At 38.0% G+C, this 11,493-nt stretch overlaps 1 protein-coding gene across 2 annotated transcripts; it reads left to right on the top strand.

The window, feature by feature from the left end:
• Positions 1-5,430: 5,430 nt before the first annotated feature.
• Positions 5,431-11,100, top strand: Tmem52b (transmembrane protein 52B). Of its 2 annotated transcripts, XM_026410866.2 has the most exons (5): positions 5,431-5,484; positions 7,344-7,387; positions 9,003-9,041; positions 9,725-9,891; positions 10,856-11,100. In XM_026410866.2, the coding sequence occupies exons 1-5, from the start codon at positions 5,431-5,433 to the stop codon at positions 11,098-11,100; spliced, it is 549 nt and encodes a 182-aa protein (XP_026266651.1). The 2 variants fall into 2 exon arrangements, with proteins under 2 accessions (XP_026266651.1, XP_077655490.1); XM_077799364.1 differs by lacking the exon at positions 9,003-9,041.
• The last annotated feature ends 393 nt before the right edge of the window (positions 11,101-11,493 follow it).

The following is an 11,493-nucleotide window of genomic DNA, read 5'->3' as shown; positions in this document are numbered from 1 at the left end:
AAAGAAAAGGAAAGAAAAAGAAGGAAGAGACAGCTAACAGAAGAATGAAAAAATAAATAAAGTCTCTAGGAAACTAATTGGTAAAAATAACCAATACTGACAGTCTCATTAGGATTCCATTTTCTTCCTTCTCCCTAAGTTTTCCCTGCATTCTCTTTTTCTGTGCAGTGTATCTAATACCAAATTGAAACAGCTTCTTTGCCATTTAATGTTTTGCTCTGTGACATAGTTCACACACACAATTATCAACATGTAGCAAATACATCCTTATCAAACCAGCTGGTAGCCAGAAAATGTTACTTACCTTTATCACCAAGCCCCTTGCCAGTTCCCTGGAATGTGAGTGCCAAGAAGCAAGGTCCTGATTGGACACATTTCTGCAACAACCATGGTGACTCACACTTGAATAAAATCTTAGGAAATTCCATATAATAATGAATTAATAGATCCTGAAATTAAAAGGACACTTTATTGTTCCCATAGTTACTTAACATGCCACTAACATTTCATAGCATAAAGAGGTTGCCATTTTAACCATTTCAGACATACTGTTCACTATGGAATTAATTAAATTTGTATTGTTGTACAGTCAGCACCACAATCCACCTCTAGAACTTTTAAAATCTTTTCCATCTGAAACTCTGTACCCAATAAATAACTCCTGTGATGGTGAATTTTACAGGTAGTTTTGTTTGGGCCATCAGGTGCCAAGATAGGGTGTTTGGGGATGGGATGAACATATTAATTAGTAAAATATAGCACATTTCAACACATAATGTGGGTGGATCTCTTCCAAAAACTGAAGGACTGAAGAACAAAAAGACTAACCTCCCCACAAATAAGAAAAAATTCTCCAGCATATGAACTTTGGGTAAAAACTACTTCTCCTAGCCCTTCTGGGTCTTCTTCACCTGCTGGCCTTTGGACAGAAATTGTACCATCAGTTCTCCTGGACCCCCCGGGCTACTGACCCTCACTTCTGATTTGGACTTTTCAGCCTCTATAAACATTTAAGTCAATTCCTTATAATAAATTTCTTTCTATGTATGTACACATCCTATTGATTCTACTTTTCTAGAGAACTCTGATATATACAACTCCCTATTCCTTCTTCCTCTTCTGGAAACCACCATTCTGTTTCCAGATTTTGCTAGAACTAGATGCCTTGTGCTAACTTCTCATCAGTGTGACAAAATACCTGAGATAATTAACTTATAAGAAAAAAGGTTTATTTTGGCTCTCATGATTTTAGACATTTCAGTTCATGGTCTTTGACTGTTGTTTAGAGTCTTTGGAAAAGCAGAACACTATGACAGGGAGCATGTGGTGAAGCAAAGCTGTCCACGTCATGGCAGACAGGAAGTGGAGAGAGACAGAGAGAGGAAGGAAGGATCCAGTATCCAAATATGCCCCTCAAGGTCATGCCCCCAGTGACCTAATTCCTATACTAGGCCTCACCTCCTCAAGGTTGCACCATCTCCTAACACCACTACAGGCTGGGGATCAAGCCTCTGACACATAGATCTTTGGGGGACATTCAAAATATACACCATAGCATGCTTCATGTAAGTAGAAACATAAAATATTTGTCAATTTGTGTTTGAGTTACATTATACTTTGTATGATATCTTCAAGTTTCATCCATGCTTTAGCATGTATTAGAACTTCCTTGTTTTCCAAAGCTGCATAACATTCCCTTATGTGCATATAGAACATATTTTTTATTTGTCCTTCTGTCAATAGCCATTTGGTTTCTCCTGTTCTTAAACGTCCATGAACACAGTCTATAATCCTTGTGTGGCAGATACCTGGGCAGACTTGACATACCTATGAAGTCTCCAATTGACCCCTCCTCCTGGTGTTCATGGTCCAGGATAATCTCTTCCCTTTGAACATGAGTAAGAACTTTGACTTGAAGAGCAGCAAAAGTGATGGAATGTATGTGATCATGCATATGTGATTACATAAGATGTAGTGACTACTATGTTAAACCCTCTCCCTCTGCTATCTCTATTTCTCCATCTAGATTTAGAGAAGCAAGTTTACACTGACACAAACGTCACAAAGAAATGCATTCTGCCTGAGGGATCTTGTGGGTGAATTCTTCCCCCATTTGACTCTTCAGATGAGAATGCAGGCCAGAAGTCACCTTGATTTCAGCTTTGTGAGACCCTAAGCAGAAGACCCAATTAAACTGTGCCCAACCTTCTGATTCATAGATGCAAGATAACAAGTATGTGTTGCTCTATATTATTACTCACATGGTTCATGGTAATAAGTTTTATAGAATATAAACCTAATTCATTTTTTGATAAACTCAATCCTTCTTGCCTTACTCAGCTTCCTTGAATCCAATCCCCTTACTGATTTTCAGTGCCTGTGAGGTTTCCACTTAAAACCTATGCTTCGATCTTGGCTCATAAGACAGATGCTTTCAGAGGTTTTTAAGAAGGGACTGACTTCTGCCATCTCATCTACTCTTGACCTCATGATTTTGGCCCAGTCCACTGATCAGCCCTTTATAGCTTGATATTGATGCCTCAGAGTAATCACAGTCCTGGATTCTATTTCACTGAAGCACAGAGAGGGTGGGTGACCTGAGTTAGCCAAGGTCAAAAAGAGACTAATCAAAGGAAACAGAAGCAAGCACTTCTTTAGCTAAACTTGTCACAGAGGTTGTACAACAATTCCCTGAAGCATAAGTAAGACGGTCCATGTACATGCACTTCTCATTGGTTCCAATCCATGTCCTTAACAGCACAGTGCAAGCTAATGATTCACAGGCTTAATGGAACTACACAAGATTGTGTAGGATTGTAATGAGGTCATTCCCCACTACTCCAGCTACTTGCCTTTCTGTCTCTATCCCATGTGTGCCTTCTTTACTCATCTCTTTCCTTTGTCATCACTCCCCATGTGGAGGCATTGAGAAAAATTGACCTCGGAGTTAACTGTCACAAGACATAATCACACTCATTAGGATAAAAATAAAAAGTTGTTTTATTTCCCCAGTGAACGCTTTGGGGAGAAATGGCAATAGTAATTCCATGAAACAAAAATATTGAGGCAGTCATTAACAGAAGGCTATTTTGTTCTAACCTTTTAGAAGGCTGGAGGGCAAAAAGATGATGGCAGTCACATGGCAGGAAAGTCAATGAGGGGAAAAGCCATGTTCATTGGCAAACCTGTTCACACAGGTGGAGGCCGGCCTGGTTGCGGGAAGAAATGGACAGGCTAACATGGGAAAATATTCAAGAGCCAGACTATTAGAAGAGCTAAAATGTAGTTTAGAGAGGCACTGGTATAAAAATATACACAAGAGGCATAAAAGACATTAATTATCCAGCACATTAGAAGTGATGATTATTTGTAAAATAAGAGTTAAAATCATCTTAGCTAACACATAAAATACTTATCAGGACTATTATATATATTTTATACATATTAGCTTATTTAATGTCTATAAGCCTATAAATAATAAGTAGTAAATGTTATTGCTCCTTTTTTATGTAAAAAAAAAAACTGAGTCAATATGTGATAACTTGCCCAAAGTCGCAGAGATAACAAGTGATTTTTTTTCTTTTCTTTAGAAAGAAAAATAAAAGGGAAAGTTTCATGATGGTTTTTAATAGAAATAGTCTATTCAAAATACACTTCTTGTCTTTGATTTTATTTCCTCTCTGAAATAATATCTAAAGCAGGTCGAGTGGATATTCCACTCCTTTATGAATGAGATGGGGGAATTACATAATTATTGAGCTTTAAAAGGACCACAATTAAAGTTCTACTCTTCTCATCCTGTAGAATGCCTTCCACCTTGCCAAGTTTTCTATTGAAACTTGGAATGGACACTTTGTCCCAATCCCAACAGCCTTACATTTTTAAAAAAGAATGTCAGTGTTCACAGATTTGAAACTGATAAATTTTAAACAACCAGCATCATACCAGGATATTCTCTCACTATCTTACTTCACTAAGAAAAAAAAATAAAGTTCACCGTCTCCATCTTCTCATCACATTTTCATAGTTGTGAGGGCCCTTTAGTGTATGTTTGATCCCACTAGGCAATATCCCCTCAACAACCACTTCATATAATTTAGACTTCCAGAGTTAGAAAGGATCTGAAATGTGGTTTTGTTTAATTCTTATGAGATAGATATATCCCTGTAAACTAACATTTAATTGTCTTATCAAGTACTTTGGATTAAATAAAAGATTACCTACGTAGGCATAACTCATCTATACAGTATTTATTCATTCTTATAGATATGCTTCTTTGTAAGTATTTTATATCCTTTCCATATGTGCTTAATTTTTTCAGATCTTAGTTTATTTTCTTGAGTGGCAATATTTTTTTTTTTACTTATTTTTCATTTTATTTATCTATTTTGAGGTGGGGTCATCTTATGCTGTCCAGGCTGGTCTCTAATTCCTGGGATGAACTGATTCTTTTGTTTAGGCCTCTGGAGTAGCTGGCACTATTAGGTGCATGCCACTGTGCCCAGATTCTGAGGGGCAAGAACTATCCCTTGATCACGATACTACTTTACCTAGAGAGGAGGAAAGTGTAGGGGGAAAAGAAGGAAAAAGACAAAAACAACAATGAAGAAAACAAAGAAAGAAACCTTGGAATCTAGTTTTCAAAAACATGCCTGTGCATAACCTGTTTCAATGGGAACTGGAGTTAGTGTGGAGGAGGAGACCATTAATAGCATTTGGAAATTCTAATTTCCGAGCCTCCCTACTTGAAAGATGGGACAGCTTTCCAGTTCATCTGGCAATCTCTCAGCCCTACCCCAATGTTTAGAAATAAATGACCCAGAACCAGGAGAGTTGATTATCAACATAGAAGGGGAGGGCTTCAGAGAAGAAGAAGGGGGGTTTTGAATCACCTGGAGGGAGGTGAAAAGAGATTGGCAGGGTGACTTTCAACATTCAATAGTCACCCTGGAGTGCTGTGGTGAATGACCAAGAGAATTACTAGTTTTGGGTAGAAGAGAACATATTTAGTCACCAGCAATCCTTTGATCTTCTTCATAGCTGAAGTTCTCATCACCAATTAGAACAATATCTAATTCAGAGGACAAATGTGTCCTCCTTGAATGTTTTTCGCCTGTGGGTAGTGGGGAAAGAAAGTTAAAAACACAGAAAGGAGTGATAGCAGAAAGAAAGGAAAGAAGGCAAAGGGAGCAAATGTGAAGACTATAAAAGAGACATAGAGAAGAAAACCAAGAGGAAAGAAAGACCCTAGACAACAAAAATCAGAGGGAGTAGGAGGAAGCAGAGAGAGACAGAGAAAAACTGACTTATTACTGAGAAAAGCTTCTCTCCTTGACAATTCTAGATCAAGACGTCAATCATGGCTCAGAGCATGGAGAGGAGGCAGCAGATACGCAGAGCGTGATCCTGGAGGAGCAGGTGTTCAGCCTGATGGGAGTCCCAGTTCCGGTCGTCACCGCCTCTGCCCTGGCATATTTCATCCAGGTGAGTTCAGTTGCAAACGACAGGAAAAAGCCATTTTTCCCCCTCAAGTAAATAAACTCTCAGAAGAACTTGGGAGGAAGTGGAGTGAAAAGACAAATATAGAACTTAGCCAGTAGTGTGGTATTATAGGGTTATATAGATACATGTATGACTGGTAATACCTGTGAAAGAGGGGACAGAAATTAGGGTGATTGCTGATACTGGTAGGCTATGGTACTTTAGAAGTGCCACTTACATGTGCTTCTTTTCATATCTTATCACCCATTCCTTGAAATTCCAAGTAAATTATACTAGATACATAATTCCACTAAATGAAATTTTCCATGACAGCACTAATATTATTCCAGCAGTTTAGATACCTCCATTGCAGAAATAAATTAAAAGGAAGAGGACTCTAAAAATTCTTTAGGCCTTTTGTTTCTCTCCCATTAATCAGAAGACTGTGAGTAATCCATTATCTGAGAAAGGTATCATGAACTGAGGGATCCTAAACAATTATCAAGGAGAATTTTGTGTAGCTATGAAATCTAGAAATGCAGAAACTGGGTTGTATCATATCCCTGTACAGGGAGTGGCTGTCTGTGTCGCTTCCTATTTACCAGTTAACCAATATTTGGAAATTCAATTTTTCTTTCTTTTTCTGGTATTTTCTCTTTACTCCATCTCTCCATTTTCCTCCTCTCTCTTTTAGTTCTCTTTTCTCCTCATTTTGCAATAAGCCCCCCAAAAGTGGCATTTTCTCCTCCAAGTACCTGGTGTTTCTCTTTCCGTTAGTGAAGTAAGTGAAACAGAAGTACCAAAGATGGGTTGAGGAAACACACAGAGCCATTATTTGTGATGTGGCCATCTATTTTGGATGAAAATAAAATGATAGCAGGAATCTCTGAAATGTTGTCTGTGGAGGATAGTTGTTAGTCCTTCTAGAAATCCTTTTCCCTTGATATATCTTGAATATGCATGTCCCCTAACCCCTGACTTCTCAACATAAATGCCTGGTAGATACAAATGAAATATCAAAAAGAAATGGTGTCTAGAACTAGAGTTTACCTAAAAGGTTCTTTGAAGGAGGAACTCACCAGATATATAAGAAAGGAGTAGAAGCTTTCTTTATTCTGTATTGTTTTCAAGGAGTGGAAGGAATTGATAGCAATATCGAAGGATTGTTAGAACAAACTTGTCATCGGCTGTATCAACTCATTCAACACATGCTCAGGATAGAGTCAGATTTGAATTCTGGCTTCATCAAAGGGTATACATAGTTGGTCACATTACTTTAGAACCTGTACCTTAGTCCCTTTGTCTTTCAAAACAAAGCTATAAATATCAACCAACAGGATTATTGTAATGAAATGTTATGAAATATTAAAAATTCTTAGCAGGCTTACTGGCAAATGGTAGCTATTCAGTAGTAAGTTTTCTTTGGTTCCTTTCCCCTTCCTCTCTTGTATGGTGAATTATTGATGTATTGTGGGCATAAAACAGGGCAGTGAGATGGAATTCAATTTGCAACTTAGGCAGGAATAAAGAGGACAATCATGATATCCTGAAGGACAGATCAGGAAATTTCTAAGACAGACAAATTGGTATAAATAATTGCTTCTCATTCACCACAGTGGTGATGCTCACCCACTAACAAAAGAAGAGATATTTGTCCTTCCACATTGTCCCATCTCGAGTACAATAGTCAGCACACATGGGAATGATAAAAGTAACTGTCCTAAATATGGATTGACCTTCTGACCATGTCCTCATCTTTACCAATTGATCTAACAGAGCATAGGGCTGAGAGGTGATTGATAGGCTGCTGAGCACAGCAGATGAGACAATTTCCCTGTTTGAGACTATTTCCCTTTATACAGCTTCCTGGGGCAAGATGTGAGGAGAACTGTGCCAATCCTGAACAGTAAGTATCTGAGAGTTCAAGCTGGGAGGAAGGAAGGTCAGACAAAAGCATCAATACTCAAATGCGGGTCGAAATGTCATTAGATGTCTATGACTTCCCTTTATTTCTACTTAAATGGACAATCACCTACAATCATAGACATGTATGTGTCATCCTAAGACTGAAAATAACACTGCTGACAGTACTTTTTCCCAAGCTAATCTTCCCATCAAAGCAGAACAATTAGTCTCAATAGTCACAGAGACTTGCAAAAGACTTTCTTAGCCATGTTTCTCAGTGACTCATCAGGACAGACTGGATTCAGTATCTAATCATTGGTGTTATCTACTTAAGTGATTTCCAAAGAAGTATATTCTAGTTTTCAGAACATGTTAATATTTATTTCAGACTTAATTTAGCTACCACTTTGATGGAGTTATCCCTTAATCTAAACCTGCCACTATTAGGTTTTATGCAGACACAGAGAACATAAAGATAAAAATGCAAGTGATTCATTCTACTTTGGGAACTATTAAAAAAAAAAAAAGATAAAGTAGAGAGTGAATAAAAGACCTGTTTAGGCTGAAGGAAAACACAGTTATCCATGAGAAAGGTTTCCCAAGAGCTAAGAAGTCTGTGAACCTGGGGGAACTAGTGATAGTCTTGGTTATTTGTTACATGTAAATTGGACCTTGGCTACTTGACACACTCTGTCTATATACTCTAGGAAGAGTCCTTTTCTATAGAACCTGAGTCTGATGAAGAACCAGAAGAGTTCTGAACAAATGGTGAATATGAAAAAAACAAGAGGAGACATTGTACAGTAAAATAATAAGCTGTATTTTTATGACTATATAACTAAAGAAGGGATATAGAAATGAGCTTCACTAGATTTCAAAAGGTCAACGTATTAGAAAATATTATTAAATGAAAAAATTTTTGTATCTCAGAGATGCACACATACTTTTTTCTCCTCCTCCAATTCCTGATCTGCTTTCATTCTTTCTCCATTGCAATCCCTATATTTCCATTCCTCCAGAGAAAATTTTAAATTGCCAAAATTAATTCAGAATATTTAGTTAGTTTTCATAATATCAAAGTTAGACTCTGCTTTTTACCTTCTTCCTTTTCAGTCTTAGTGGATATCTGTTATCAGTTTTGACCCTGGATGTGACACTTTAGGCCCCTTTTCATGGTAAGGATGTTGCAAGAGTTTATGAAACATGAATTACAAACTTGATAGCTTTCATGCTCTTAACTGAAACTTTCTTTATGGTTACATTTTATTGAGCTCAAATTTATGCAAACCTTAATGTTCACATCTGTTTTCAAGGTTACTCTAGCAATTTCATTCCAAGTTCTTTCCTGGCAATTTTCATCATAATTATTTATAGTAGCCATGGATATATTTTCTATTAACACTTTTCATGATCAGTACTTTGATCTGTTTTATAGTGATTTATAAAATGATTTACCCAAAGCCCCCATCATTTGAGGCACACCATTTCACAATAGAATTGGCTAGTTACATTGAATTTTAAATAATACAATCCATGTTGTGTTTATTATAGCATGGTATCACTCTGTAACTCATATTTCCGGTTTTTAATTTAACAAACTTATTCTTTCTCCATAGTTGCCTGACCACAGACTGGGTACATCTCTGGTATATATGGTAAGTTTCACTTATAACACCTACAAAGACACTTCATTCATTTTTATTTATTTTATTTATTTTTTTAAAGAGAGAGAATTTTTAATATTTATTTTTTAGTTTCAGTGGACACAACATCTTTATTTTATTTTTATGGGGTGCTGAGGATCGAACCCAGCGCCCCATGCATGCCTGGTGAGCGCACTACCGCTTGAGCCACATCCCCAGCCCAGACACTTTATTTTTAAGAGCATTCATTTTTTTTTTTTTTAAGTTTCAATACACATTGTGACCAGGAAGCAAAGGTGCCTACTTAACATTTCATATAGTTAAGTTTCTTCACCTCATCACTAACCAAATTGACAATATGCCAGGATTTTCTATTTTATTATGATCTCTTCAGCCAACATCAAAAGATCATTGTGTCCTCCCCTCAGAGTAGGCTTGAGAAATCTCTCTACATGGGGATTTACTTAAGTCAAAAGCAGCCCTTTCCGCCTATCATAAATATCTTATTATTTGCTCTAACGAACTGACTTGGTCTTGCTGACAAAATAAGAAGGTCTATCTACTTGGAATTAAAATCTAATAATTATTCCATAAAACATTAAATTATCCATGAGAATCAAAAGGCAGACATTAAAGGCTGATTACACCGAGCTGGGAAACAAGCCAGCTGGGACCTGCTCCTCGGGCTCTTGCAGGTTGCTGGTGGTGATTGGCGCGCTGCTGCTCCTGTGTGGCCTGACCTCAGTGTGCTTCCGCTGCTGCCTGGGTCGTCAGCAACAAGGCGAAGACGGGGGCCAGCCGCCCTACGAAGTGACAGTCATCGCTTTTGATCATGACAGCACCCTCCAGAGCACTTTTACTTGTGAGTACATGGCCTTATGACATGAGAGAGGGATCCAGGTTGAAAAGCTTGACTCCAGGAGTACAGAAGCATGGAACCACTGATCAAAGACTATTAAATATTCTAGGACTGGGGTAGTTTTAATTTCCAGAAGTCCAGAGGTGCAGGGACCTGGCTTCTCACTAATGCTGTATTCTTAATTATTTGTCAGGCTGATAGAGTGAAGAAAGAAGTGAAATATTGGAGATAATGTTGAAGATGTTTTATAGGAAGACTCACACAGTTTATAGATCCTTATTTTACTAAAGCTATTTTACCTTCTGCACATCCACCTTTCCCCAAATGTCTCAGATTTGGTGAAAGTCTACATTTTCTATTATATTTCTTCTATTTTGTATCTTTAAAGAAACTAGTGGTGCCCACTTTCAATTATGTATTCTTCAAGTCTTAGCACTCTAGATTTTAGCTCCAATGTCCTTTTGATTATATGGTTATTTTTCTCCTTCTGTTCTTTATACTTCCTGAAATTAGGGAGTAAATACAAGGCATAAAACCAGATAGCAAAACACTCTGATATTTATTTTAGAAAGAACACTGTGATGTGCTGTTTTTCACCCTCCTACCCCCCTTTACTCTTGGCCATCTTAGAGCAGTGACAAATAGGGCAGAAATAAATATCCCCAAGGAATCCTTACTATCATGGGTTGGTGTAAAGGGATCTAAGTCTCAAAAGGAAAGAGCCAGGCTTGTGAGCTATGGGAGCACAATTTAGATTACTCAGAGACATCAGAGAAGACAGGATCTTAAAGCAGATTTTAAAGGTGGTTTTTTAAATGAGCTTTGCAGGATTTTCATAAATTTTGTGGCAGGGAGTGCTAATGAGTTTGGACACATGTTAAAAATGAAAGGATATTAAGGGTGATGTAAGCCTCTGGTGCCTGGGGCTCCCCCAGTTATGCTAGCTTTATCCCTCCTTTCCTTGCAGCCCTGCAGTCAGTGTTTGGCCCTGCAGCTCGGAGAATCCTGGCTGTGACTCGCTCCCACAGCTCCCTGGGCCAGCTGCCCTCCTCACTGGACACCCTCCCAGGGTATGAGGAAGCTATTCACATGAGTCGCTTCACAGTAGCAAGGTGTGGGCAGAAAGCACCTGATCTACCCTCAGTACCAGAAGAAAAGCAGATACCTCCTGTGGAGAAGGAATCTCCTCAAATACAACAGCCTTTCCACTGATGGGAACTTGGATTTTATTCCTGGGGACTGAGTACAAAATACCTGGGTCCCTGAGGATCCCCAGACAAATAGAACATTTTATTTTCTAACTCCTAGAAGGATTAGTATAGCATCTAATTATTAGTATATGCAAAAAGAAGTGTTCTAATTCTTCATTCCCAGCCACATACATTTTCTGATATGGCATTCTCTAATCAGGAACTCATTGTTTCCCCCCAGTGGCCAAAATTGTACCTCTTACTGTGCTGTGTCAAAACAAGGAAAGTATCAAGTTGTCTTGAATTCCTTTATCTATTAAGTGCATATAAAATTCCAATACCCCTATGATACTGCAAGTTGCTTTTCTTTCTGATGGATAAGAGACTGGTAAACTTCAAGAGAAACAGTGTACAT

Source organism: Urocitellus parryii, chromosome 5, assembly GCF_045843805.1.
Source record: "Urocitellus parryii isolate mUroPar1 chromosome 5, mUroPar1.hap1, whole genome shotgun sequence".
Lineage (NCBI taxonomy): Eukaryota > Metazoa > Chordata > Mammalia > Rodentia > Sciuridae > Urocitellus > Urocitellus parryii.
Note: the sequence above shows the minus strand (reverse complement) of the source record. Positions and strands in the feature narration are given on the sequence as shown.